General features: G+C 41.2%; 1 protein-coding gene across 2 annotated transcripts in view; it reads right to left on the bottom strand.

Moving 5' to 3' along the window:
- The window catches only part of BAZ1B (bromodomain adjacent to zinc finger domain 1B), an 82282-nt gene that overhangs the window by 35954 nt on the left and 32977 nt on the right, over positions 1 to 13351 (bottom strand). For both annotated transcript variants that reach the window (XM_009453307.5, XM_003318675.6), the window contains exons 6-7: positions 12759 to 12956; positions 389 to 2090 (exon numbers count right to left, since the gene is read on the bottom strand). In XM_009453307.5, coding sequence (XP_009451582.1) covers positions 389 to 2090; positions 12759 to 12956 — 1900 coding nt within the window. The remainder of the gene's footprint in view (positions 1 to 388; positions 2091 to 12758; positions 12957 to 13351) is intronic.

The raw sequence follows: 13351 nt of genomic DNA, 5'->3' as shown, positions 1-13351 counted from the left end.
TGAGGAAAGTGAGGCACGGATAAGTAACCTGCCCAAAGGAACACTGTACAGCTAAGTCAGAGCTAGAACCTGAACCCAGGTCAGTCAACTCCCAAGTCCTATGTTGTTTCCACTATTTCTATTTGTAGATTTGGTCCTTTACTGAACCCAGAAAAGATGCCAACATCACATTAACTTATTAACTAACCAGAATGCCAGGCTGAACACTCCAGCTGAAATATGAAATTATCAACAGAACTAATAAAAAATAAAATACATACCAATAGGTGCTGGGTTATTACATACAGAAATAAGTAAACAAACAGAGACCCTACCATTACCTCAGTAATTTCCTTTCTTTTACTATCTTCTACAGAGCTTCCCCTTTTCTCTCAGCATGAAATTTTACCTTTCATTTCTCTTTCCTGGATTTCCCGTTCCTTCTTAGCTTGAATGGCAAGCAACCTTCTGCTCTTCACAGCACTAATCATGTCTTCAGCTTCTGTATCTACTTGGGGCTCAAACTTCACAATTTCTTTTTTCCTATCAGTTTTGCCTAACCCATTCTCAACTTTTCCATTTTCTTTATTTTTGGCTTCCATTTCTTTCCGTTTCTGTTTCTCTGCTCTCTTCTTATCATTTTCTTCCTTCAACACAGCAAGCCGTTCCTTCCACAACTCTGCAGACATCTGCTGCCTGGTCTCCATGTGGTCTTGCACTGAGTATGTCATGAGGATCCGGTGGCACAGTGCTGTCAAGATCTGTAGCTTCTCCTCTGACGTCAGCTCAAAAAATTCAGAGGTCTCCAGCTTTTCTAGGAACTCATCTTGTACCTCATTATCCTCAAATGCAGCTGAATCTTTATTGTCATCTGTGTCTGAGCCCTCGCTTTCCTCCTGAACATCAGATCTGCGCAAGCAGAGCCGCACCAGCTCTGAAACAGAATGCAGAGTCAAGGGGATTTCCGACAGCTTCATTCCCAATTCACCATAGTCTTCTGCTATCTCATCTTGTAGGAGGGTCTGTAAGAGGATGACCAACACCCTGTTAAGGTATAAAAAGCCACCCTTATCTGCACTCAAGGCTTCCATAAGGGACACAGCAGTAATAGGATACTGAGCATCTGGTAAAAGTAGCCCAGAATAACAGCTCAAGAATTCCACCACCATGGCCACATCCCCAAACAGCGTGTTGGGCAGCCCTTCAGGGGTATCCACCAATCTGAATGCTGGAAGGTTTTTGCCAGTTAACTCTTGGTCCTCATACCGCTTCTGTTTTTCTAATCTCTCAAGCATTTCTTTCTCTCTTCGTTCTTTGGCTTTTTCCTTCAACTTCTTTTTCAGCTCCTCCCGTTTCTTTTTCAAATATTCTTTCCGTTGCTCTTCAGACATAGAAGCCCACCTCTTTTTGTGCTCTAGAAGTTCATAGCGTTTTTGAACAAGACTTCGCAATTCTTCTGGGAGACGAGCTCTATCTTCACTAGAGAGAAGACGAGCTGTTTTGGAGATAACACAGGACAGGGCGCTCCTCTTGTCCTCCCTGTCTTTGTTTTCTTTGTAGTATGCAATGAGGTGTAGGGCTGCAGGAGGCAGAAGTTTATGAGGTTTACTAGAGGTCCTAGGTGTACCCCCAGAATTCCGTGGGGCTCGTGTCATCTTTTGCGTGCCTTTGGCCATATCCAACAAAGTCATCTGCTTCATTTTGGTTTTAGGAGTCTTCAGTCCTTTTTTGGGAGATTTGGAATTCCCTGTGGATTTCTGTCCATTCAGGATGCCTTTGCTTCTGCCCTTTGCCTTCAAAGGCTTGTCACTGTGCTTCCCTGGCTTCTTGGCAGGTGGGCCTTTTTTAGGAATGTGAAAGTTAGTGTGCAGCTTATTGGGCGACATCATCTTCATCATTTCTTCTAGATGTTCTTCAGGAGATTTGGAATTCTTCGAGTTCTTCACTTTGAGTGGCGAGCCACTCAATGACTTCTTCAAGTGTACGTGACACCATAACTTAGGATTTAGTGGTGAACTAAGAGAAGAGTTGTCTGTCTTGGATTTCTTTGAGGGCTTCCTGTCTGGGGATCCAGTATTCTTCCTCTTAGTAGAAGGGTTGAGAGTCATATACTAGAATTTAAGAATAGGAGCAAAATTAATTTTAAAATCTAAAACTAACTTAAGCAACATTTAAGCATCTTAAAGGCCCTCTTCCCCAGCTATTCAGGTAAAGCTACATATTCATATCTCTTCATAGATACTTTGTCCCTGAAAAAACAAAGACATAAATGTTAGCTAATGTTTTTGTCATGTCAACACAAAATTCCCTTGACATCCAGACTTAATACTAGACATTTTTGCTATGTAACTAGTTCTCTGTTTATGTATATTAATGATTCTTAAATATTTAAACAAAATCTGTGAACCCCTCCAGCAGAAATAGTAGACAAAAACTATGCATACAATTTCAGAGAATCCATCCATGGACCCCAGATTAAGGATATCTGATCTACAAAATGGCAATATCTGAAAAGTTTAAAAAGCACTGTTCTTGAAACAAGACTGAATTTTCATCCTTTCACTGTTGGTTCCTATTCAGGGCATTTTATGCTTTTAAGTAGAAATGATACTGTTTAAAGTACTTTTGTCTTAACTCTGAGGTACATTTTCTTATAGAAGCATCAGTGAGTGGAAGAACAACATAAACACTGCTCATAGATAAAGACACCTCCTGACCTGGGCCTCAAACTCCCCTTTGTCCTCACCCAACACTTTTAAGAACTCATTCTGGCCGGGCGCAGTGGCTCACCCCTGCAATCCCAGAACTTTGGGAGGCCGAGGCAGGCAGATCACTTGAGGTCAGGAGTTGGAGACCAGCCTGGCCAACATGGTGAAACCCCGTCTCTACTAAAAATGCAAAAATTAGCCAGGCATGGTGGCGCATGCCTGTCACCCCAGCTACTCGGGAGGCTGAGGCTCGAGATCGCTTGAACCCGGGAGGAGGAGGGTGCAGTGAGCCAGGATCACACCACTGCACTCCAGCCTGGAGGACAGAGCAAGACCCCCGTCTCAAAAAAAAAAAAAAAAAAAAAAAAAAAAAAAAAAAAAAAAAAAAAGAACTCATTCCCACAACTAATTTCACACCATCCTCTCTTTGAACATACCCTCTTATGTTCCAAATCCACTCCCTCCAGTCCCACAACTCTACAATCCTTCAATCTCACCAGAACCTTAAATCCATTAATTTTATTACATTTTTCACCATCCTAACCCCCATGTCTTGCTTTACCCAGATTAAATTTTAGTCAATCATGATAATTAATCTCACATAAACCTATAGTTCCCTTGTCTCTCTTATTCTATTGTATCTACTTGGAAAAACCATAACCCTGATTAACTCACTCTATTTACTCCTGCCCTGCATATGTTCAGCTGAAACACGGCTAAAATAAAAGATAAATAAAAGTGAGTGGTCTCAGCTGGGTGCGGAGGCTCACATCTGTAATCCCAGCACTTTCGGAGGCCAAGGCAGGCTGATCACGAGGTCAGGAGATCGAGACCATCCTGGCTAACACGGTGAAACCCAGTCTCTACTAAAAATCAAAAAAATTAGCCAGGCATGGTGGCGGGCGCCTGTAGTCCCAGCTACTTGGGAGACTGAGGCGTGAACCCACAAGGTGGAGCTTACAGTGAGCCGAGATCACGCCACTGCACTCCAGCTTGGGTGATGGAGCAAGACTCTGCCTCAAAAAAAAAAAAAAAAGTGAGTAGTCTCACTTTAAATTCATTGCCAGGCACCTCAAACGGGTCCTCCACATCACCTAGCAAACACAGTATGTTCCTTTAGTCCACCCATGTTCCCACTCTCCTGATACACATCTCATCTCCTCATACCTCCCATGCCTCATCTCCATCATATACAATCAGTTAACAGGTTACAGTCCGGTCCATTTGTCATGATACCACTGCTTCTCTTTTTAAATGTGTATTGAAAAAAAGAAAAACCAAACTCGTTGAGTGGAATGCTTTAAAAAAGATAATTACGAAGAAAAATGCCTGGTAGCTAAAATGCAAACTAATTGAAATAACCAAGTCAAGTAATCCAAAATACAGCCCATTTCAGAAGAAAACTGTTGCTTTATGTGATAAGGGAAAAGACTAGATCAACTCTAGAATACTTGATTTTTATTACCAAAATCAGCTAAGTACATCAATGGCACTCACAGATATGAACATCCAGTTTTTCAACAGAAGGGACTAACCAGAAAAGAGCAACATGTAAAGAAGAAGTCTAAAGACAAATAGGTTAGGCTAGTTTGAGATGAGACTACAGGCAAGAAAACAGCTAAGGATTACTGAATAACGAAATTATGAGCCCCTTAAAAAAGGGTACGGGGAAATGGCTAAGGTGAGATAAATCCCAGGGATCACACAGTAAAACACCTATGCTCTTGTTAGGAGAAAAGCAAATAGGTTTAGTAAAATTAAATAAGCTGTACTATAAAGCCATTTAAATTTTTTTTTATTTTTTATTTTTGAGATGGAGTCTCGCTCTGTCTCCCAGTCCAGAGTGAAGTGGCGCAATCCTGGCTCACTGCAACCTCCACCTCCCAGGCTCAAGCGACTCTCCTGCCTCAGCCTCCCAAGTATCTGTGATTACAGGTGTGCGCCACCATACCTGGCTAACTTTTGTATTTTTAGTAGAGACAGGGTTTCACCATGTTGGCCAGCCTGGTCTCAAACTCAAACAGGTGATCCGCCCACCTCCGCCTCCCAAAGTGCTGGGATTACAGGCATGAGCCACCCAGCCAGACCCCAATTAAGATTTAAACATTAGGGGCTGGGCGTGGTGGTTCACGCCTGTAATCCCAGCACTCTGGGAGGCCGAGGCAGGAGGATCATGAGGTCAGGAGATTGAGACCACAGTGAAACCCCATCTCTAGTAAAAATACAAAAAAATTTAGCCAGGTGCGGTGGCGGGCGCCTGTAGTCCCAGCTACTCCGGAGGCTGAGGCAGGAGAATGGCCTGAACCCGGGAGGTGGAGCTAGCAGTGAGCCGAGATGGCGCCACTGCACTCCAGCCTGGGGAACAGAGCAAGACTCCATCTCAAAAAAAAAAAAAAAAAAAAAAAGATTTAAACATTAAAGATACAATGAGAGAAACGAGCCCACAGAACCATGGCTACACGCAGAGGAAAAAAATATGGCCTACACTGAGTAGGATATACTTAACAAATCCCTCTTTTGGCTAAGCTATCTAACTTCAAAGGCCAATTGGCCTTTGAAGAGTTCCAGGCAACTGCAGGTTATTGTTCCTCTGCCCTTTTTGTTGCCTGATTAAAACTGTAATGTGTTGCCGGGCGGGGTGGCTCACGCCTGTAATCCCAGCACTTTGGGAGGCTGAGGCGGGCAGATCACGAGGTCAAGAGATGGAGACCATCCTGGCTAACACAGTGAAACACCGTCTCTACTAAAAATACAAAAAAAATTAGCCGGGCGCGGTGGCGGGCGCCTGTAGTCCCAGTTACTCCGGAGGCTGAGGCAGGAGAATGGCGTGAACCCGGGAGGCGGAGCTTGCAGTGAGCCGAGATCCCGCCACTGCACTCTGGCCTGGGAGAAAGAGCGAGACTCTGTCTCAAAAAAACAAACAAACAAACAAACAAAAAGAAACTGGAATGTGTTGTTCCCCAATCTCCAATAACCATCCTTAGAATGGGCTGACAAAGAGGCTTTATAGCTTTACAACATATAAACCCTATCCATGACTCCGGGATTACTTTCCCTAGATGCATAATTTCCTCATTCTAGTTTCCCAGAACTGTATTTCAAAATGCTAGGAAGAATAAGCCAAGATAACTTCTTTAAGACTCCAATCTCTTCATGCACAGTAATACTATCAGTACTCCAAAGAGAATATGGCAGAGACCATCCAAATTGCAGAGCAAGACCCATTACTACCCTGGCAGGAAATAAGAACAAATGTGTGTCCCCAAAAAGTTAACAACCTTCTTCAGTCAGCCTTGGAAAATCTTCAGAGTACACACATACAGGCGGACATTTTTTCTAATGCTCAGAACAACAGATTATATATTTAAAGTCATCCTAAAATGAAATTTATCGCTAAAAAGGAGACTTTCATTTTTAGCATTTTAAATAGGTATGTTTTAATAGGGTCTGTTACAATAACTGGGACACTTCTTTATTTACTGATTATAGTTCTATTTTAAAAGAAAAATCACTCACATTTTACATGAGGTTCTTTAAACTTCTTCCACTTAGAAGCATAGTAGTATGAAGAAATGATACAAGAAAATGGTGGGATGGCTTAGCCATGAGGGTCTAGCAACCCATTTTTATTCGTAAGGTGTGTTTTTGTGCCAAGCCACACCATGTTTTTGTTTGTTTTTTTCTTAAAAATGAAAGAAATGAACTCACCCAACCCCCTCCCAATAGGCCGGCTCCCCACGTGAGCAGTCCTTCAGTAACTGGATCATCTCAGCATGGGGCATGCTGGGCAGTCACAGCCAAATGGGAGCCGGCATGGCTGGACTCAGGGGGATCTGAAAAAGTATAAAACCACTTATGTGCTAACAGTGCTCCCTATCCCCCACTCAGCACAGTTAATCTACCAGACTAGCGGATGGGGAGGGAGAAGAAAGGACACCTGGATTACCAGCAGTATAATTTTTGCCAAAGGCCCTTCCTAATTGCTAAACAGAAAAAAATATTTATGACTGTCTCGGCAACATGGAAGGTTGAAAGAAAAAGACAGCGTCCACAATTTTACATTTGTTCCTGTCACTTGAAACTCACCACAACCACAAATATCTGTCTGCAACTCCTGTTTCTTGATTAAAAAAAGGATAAAAATTAAAGAAATTACTTGTAGCAGCTCATTCAGATGCTGCACACAACTTAATAATAAGCAATATAATCTAGGCAGCAAAACCCTGAATTAGCAAACCTTGGCAATCCATATTGATTCTTATCTCACTGTTCTCATTCACCCAGGGCAACATGTTAGAACTCTGAGGACAACACTCAAATAGTGGGCTTTTCTCAATTTCCACATGCCTTTATTAGCAAGTTTGCAAAATTTGTTACTATAAAATATATTTAAAGTGTTCTCAAAATAATATAACTTACTTTTCTTTTTTTTTTTCTTCTAGCAACCCTTCCTTCAACAATATAATTTACCTTTTAAAGTACTTCTGTTCTAACCCCTAACTCACAAACGTTTTTTTTCCTCCCCCAAAAACAGGGTCTCACTCTGTCTGTCACACAGGCTGGAGTGCAGTGGCATGATCACAGCTCACTGCAACCTTGACCTCCTGGGCTCAAGGGATCACCCTGCCTCCATCTCCAAAGTAGCTTGGACTAGAGGCACACGCCACCACACCCAGTTAATTTTTTGTGTATGTAGAAACAGGGTCTCGCCATGTTACCCAGGCTGGTCTCAAACTCATGGGCTCAAGCAATCCTCCCACCTCAGCCCCCCACACTGCTGAAATTACAAGCAAGAGCCACTACGCCCAGCCATACACAACAAACAAACTTTAAGAGCGAGACTTTAAAGAAAAATCAGGCCGGGTGTGGTGGCTCATGCCTGTAATCCCAGCACTTTGGGAGGCCGAGGCTGGTGGATCACAAGGTCCAGGGATTGGGACCATCCTGGCCAACATGGTGAAACCCCATGTCTACCAAAAATAGAAAAATTAGCCAGGCATGGTGGTGGGTGGGTGCCTGTAGTCCCAGCTACTTGGGAGGCTGAGGCAGGAGAATCGCTGGAGCCCAGGAGGCAGAGGTTGCAGTCAGCAAAGACTGCACCACTGCACTCCAGCCTGGTGACAGAGCGAGACTCTGTCAAAGGAAGGAAGGGAGGGACGGAGGGAGGTAGATAGGTAGATAGATAGATAGACAGACAGACAGACAGACAGACAGATATAGATAGATAGATCAGCCAGGCATGATAGCTCACACCTGTAATCCCAACACTTCAGGGGTCGAGGCGGGGAAGGATTGCTTGAGCCCAGGAGTTTGAGACCAGTCTGGGTAACATGGTGAGACCCTGTCTCTTCAACAAATTAAAAATAAAAATTAGCTGGGCTTCATGGTGCACACCTGTGGTCTTGGCTACTCAGGAGGCTAAGGTAGGCGGATTGCTTGAGCCCAGAGGTCAAGACTGCAGTGAGCTATGATCACACCGCTGCACCTCCAGCCTGGGTAGAGCAAGATCCTGTCTCAAAAAATAAAAAAATAAATAAAATATGTAATACTATGAGTAATGGACAAAATTATGTCACTGCCTTCTTAAATGATGCACTAAGAATACATCAATTCTTAATGTCCAAATATTCATAACCTGAATCTAATCATGAAGAAATAAACCAAAATCAAAGAGCATTCTACAAAATAACCGGGTTCTATTATTTCAAAACGTCAAGGTTTTGAAAGACAAAGAAAAGCTGAGGGACTGTCCCAGATTAGAAGAGACCAAAGAGACAAGTAAATGTGAACATGTGACACATGGTAGCACAATGGATCCTATTAAAGCAAAACAAAATTGTTTTTTTGGTTAAAAGATTACTGAAGAACTGGGAAAATGTGAGTAAAAACTATAGATTAGATAATAGAGTTATTTCAATGTTAACTTCCTGATTTTGATAACTGTACTGTAGTTATGTTGGAAAATATCCTTGATTTTTTTGTTTTGTTTTGTAGAGATGGAATCTCGCCATGTTGCCCAAGAAGGTCCTGAACTCCTAGACTCAAGTGATCCTCCCACCTCAGCCTCCCAAAGTGCTAGAATTACACAGGTGTGAGCTAGCAAATATCAATGTTTTTAAGAAATTCATATTCCAGTATTCTGTAAAAGGACATCCTGTCTGGAAAATTACTTGGCTCAGGAAAAAATAATTCATGTGTATATAGACAGCAGATTAGGCCAGATGCAGTGGCTCACGCCTGTAATCCCAACACTTTGGGAGGCTGAGGCAGGAGGATCACTTGAGACCAGGAGCTCAAGACCAGCATGGGCAAGAGTGAGATTCCATCTTTACAAAAAATAAAAAACACAAAAATCAGTTGGGCATGGTGGTGAGCACCGGTAATCCTAGCTAGTCAGAAGCATGAGGTGGAGGACTGCTTGAGCCAGAAGTTCCAGGTTACAGTGAGCTATGATCATTCCACTGCTCTCTAACCTGGGAGACAGCATAAGGCCTACCTCAAAAAAAAAAAAAAAAAAAAAAAAAAAAAGAGAGAATGATAAACAAATATGATAAATGTTAACATCTGAGGAAATCTAATTAAAGAGTACACAGAAATTTGGTAGTGTTTTGTCAATTCTCCTGTATAAAATTATTTAATAAAATATTAAAATGTGTTAAGAACAAGGATAAATTCATGCAGGATTCCAAATGCCTTAAAGTGTTATTTTCTTCTTACATCTCTAATCCAAAGGCTTCCCTACTAGGATTTATCAGTCTAAAATAAGAGCTCAAACGTGATGGAGAGACTAACAAAATAGGGCTGCAATGTATTACAAGAGGAAAATGAGCTAGAGATTTCATCTTAGATGACAGTTATCACCCAATTGCCTTGTAAATCATTCCTCCAAGTCATTGGGCCTACAAAAAATTATGCTGCCCCTAAAGCCCAAATGTCAGTGGCATTTTTCTCCAACAAATGGAACTTCTTCAAGAAATGAATAGCCAGTTACTTATTATATGCAACATAGTATGCTAAACGTTACAAGATATAAAATAAGCAAGGAAGTTCTTATTCTCAAGTAATTTATATTCTACAAAGATTTTAGAAAACCACAAACACACCCTCATCATCATATTAGGTACTCAGGTAACAATCCAAAATTCCTGTATCTTTACATAATTTTCCTCTCTCCCACGTAAGCCCTCACTATGGGTCCTTTGGTAAAACTATTTTATTTATTTATTTATTTGAGACAGAGTCTCACTTTGTTGCCCAGGCTGGAGTGCAGTGGCGTGATCTCGGCTCACTACAAGCTCAGCCTCCCAGGTTCATGCCATTCTCCTGCCTCAGCCTCCCGAGTAGCTGGGACTACAGGTGCCCGCCATCACGCCCGGCTAATTTTTTGTATTTTTAGTAGAGACGGGGTTTCACCATGTCAGCCAGGATGGTCTCGATCTCCTGACCTCATGATCCGCCCAACTCGGCCTCCCAAAGTGCTGGGATTACAGGCGTGAGCCACTGCGCCTGGCCTGCTAAAACTATTGCTCAGAATTCACTCTCTTTACACCTGGTCTCACTCTACAGTAAATGTACTCAGAGCCTGACAGAACATTACATTCTACAAAAACCAAAGAGTATACAGAGAGAGAAAACATCCCATGCCTTTGGATGGATGGGTCCTATGTGGTCAACTTTAATCCTCAACAGATTATTTTAAATTTCTTCTAGAAAAAGAAAGAAAACAAAGCAATGTTTTAGGTTCTACTTATCATCTGTGTTACTATGTTTTGCCCTGGCTGAGAAGCCAAAGTCCTAATTTTATAAATAGGAAAAACACAGCTTATATACAGAAAACAATCAGTGACATGTCAAATAGTATTAGGAAATAAGAAATTATTGTTTAAGGTAGGGAAAACAAATAATAAACCTGAGTATATGCCTTTAACTTTGTAGACCAGTATTTTACATGAGTCTTAAGTTTTCTGAGTAAAATCACTGCCATCTTCCAGCACTTTAAGCAAGCTTCCATTTCCTAGTCTTAACCTAAATTATAGCCAAATTTCATAACATTAGTAAGTTAAGCCCCCACTAGAAATTCTGGGAGAAGCTTATTTCTTCAGAAATTGCCTTTCAGGTTTTAAGTTCCTGGAGTTCTAGTCTCTCTCTCCTACAAAAATTGTGGATCAGCTGGGCGTGGTGGTATGTGCCTGTAGTCCCCAGCTACTAGTGAGACAGAGGGAGGAGGTTCACTTGAGCCCAGAAATTTCAGGCTACAGTGAACTGTGATTGTCCCACTGCACTCCAGCCTGGGTAACAGAGCAAGACCCTGTCTCTAAAGTAAGAAATAAGTGTGGATCAGCTTTTATGTCTTAGGAAACTCAAAAAATCTTTTACCCATAAAAAGAGTCTTTCACATTATTCACATACTTGAATCACTAAACTAAAATACATAAAACAGAGCTGTAAGATTAGAAAAGAGGAAAATATTAAGGACTCAAGTAATCCAAGAATTAGTCTAAAACCCATTTAGAGATGGTTTCATGGAGTTCTCATATAGTGAAGATAGGAATCTCATGTGAAGACCACAGAAAGCTGAATCATGGTTCCAAACTCTGTGGCAACAAAATGACAGTGAACTCAAATTTCTCCTCAACAAACAAAAACAAACATCTGAGAAAAAATTATAGTTCCATGGAAAATTTAGTCCTGATCTAGAAAAAGCCAATTACTTTCTAAATTTTTCCTTTTAAGCAAATAATAATAATTTAAAGAGCATAACAGGAGACACCACTTATCTTGCTGGTCTAGAATAAGAAAATCTGCTAAGTGCTAAAACCATGACTGGAGGTCTTTACTAATGTTTTGGAGAAATGAAATTATTTTTCAATATGCTTTTGTCACCATAATCAACTTAAGATAATTGAGCAAATTTAGTTGTTATGACTTCAGATGTCTTTATATTTTCATAATTAAATGAAATGGGAAAAAAAGAAATCCTGGAAATGTGACCTGGTTTTAATGGATCAAGAGCCCTTTTCTGGTTCTACGCTGGCCCAGAGACCAAGATGAAAATTATCAGCCAGTATGCTGCGTTACATTTACCAATGAAAGAAGCATTAAGTACTTTCAAAACCTACATTAAAAAAACACCTTAACAGGTAAAGCTTGAAATGGAAAAGAAAATCAGAAATCCTAGGCCAGTGTCTTAAGTCTTGTCATCACTTTCTGTTGGTTCTGATTAGACTAGGCCTCAGATTCCCCATCTGTAAAATGAAATATATATATGTACCATATAACTTCATAAAAATATTTGGAAAATCAAAAGTGATGATTTTAAAAATTACTCCTTCTCGGCCAGGCATGGTGGCTCACATCTGTAATCCCAGCACTTTGGGAGGCCGAGGCAGGCGGATCACTTGAGGTCAGGAGCTCAAGACCAGCCTGGCCAACATGGCAAAACCCCATCTCTACTAAAAATAGAAAAATTAGCCAGGTGTGGTGGCACGTGCCTGTAATCCCAGCTACTCAGGAGGCTGAGAAGAAGGAGAAGGAGGTTGCAGTGAGCCGAGATCGCACTACTGCACTCCAGCCTGGGTGACAGAGCGAGACTCCATCTCAAAAAAAAAAAAAAAAAACTTACTCTTCAAGAGGAAAATACTAGGTTTTCCACTAATCTATCACACACACTGCTCCTCATTCCAGGTTCTTTTCAAGGCTGCCACTGTATGTGATCATCTTGTCCGACATGCAAAATCAGTTTTCATTCTTAGTAACTGGTTAACAAAATACTTTTTATATTTATACCATACCTCATTCCAAAAAGGGTCTGAGGCACAAAAGCACATGTATATAGACTTTTAAAATTATGCTAGCATAATAAAAAATAAATTGAACTGGGGAAGATATTAAATGTGGCCTCTCCCCTACCAACCTCACATAACAACCTGTATGTAACAGATATACCTGAAAAATTTTTAATTCATTATCTGATGTTAGAGTTCAAAACCTGCTATAAATATAAATATACTGGAGCCATCAGAGAAATAATGATGCTTTATCCTGCTGTCCAAAAATTAACAGTGACCTTACCTTGTATGGATCAAGTAAAAAGTCACTGAACTTGCTGGGCAGAGAGTATTTCTTCACCAATTCATCTTCTACGACCCAAGGTGCATTTTCACCAGTACCAGCTCGTAATGCATTATGCCGTATAAAGTATCGAACTATCTCCTTATTTGGTGGGCGCTCTGTACGAATCAAGCTGTCTGCTGGCACGTTACTGATGATCTAGGTTAAAAAGAAACAAATAACTCACCACTGGGGTAAAAAGTAATTACCCAAATGAGAACAAGCAATATACGTTCTCTCCAGAAAAATCAAAATTCCATCTATATCAACAGGGCTACAAATTAGAAAGAAAAATATATAGGCCAGGGATGGTTTCTTACACCTGTAATCTCATCAACTCAGGAGGCCAAGGTATAAAGATTGTTTGAGGCCAGGAGTTAGAGATCGACCTGGGCAATATAACAAGACCCTCTGTGTACAAAAATCAAAATACGCCAATAGTCCTAGCTATTTGGGAGGCTGAAGCAAGGGAATTACTTGAACCCAGGAGTTCGAAGCTATAGTGAGCTATGGTCACACCAATGCACTCTAGCCTGGGCAACAGAGTGAGACCC

This window comes from Pan troglodytes, chromosome 6 (assembly GCF_028858775.2).
Source record: "Pan troglodytes isolate AG18354 chromosome 6, NHGRI_mPanTro3-v2.0_pri, whole genome shotgun sequence".
Lineage (NCBI taxonomy): Eukaryota > Metazoa > Chordata > Mammalia > Primates > Hominidae > Pan > Pan troglodytes.
Note: the sequence above shows the minus strand (reverse complement) of the source record. Positions and strands in the feature narration are given on the sequence as shown.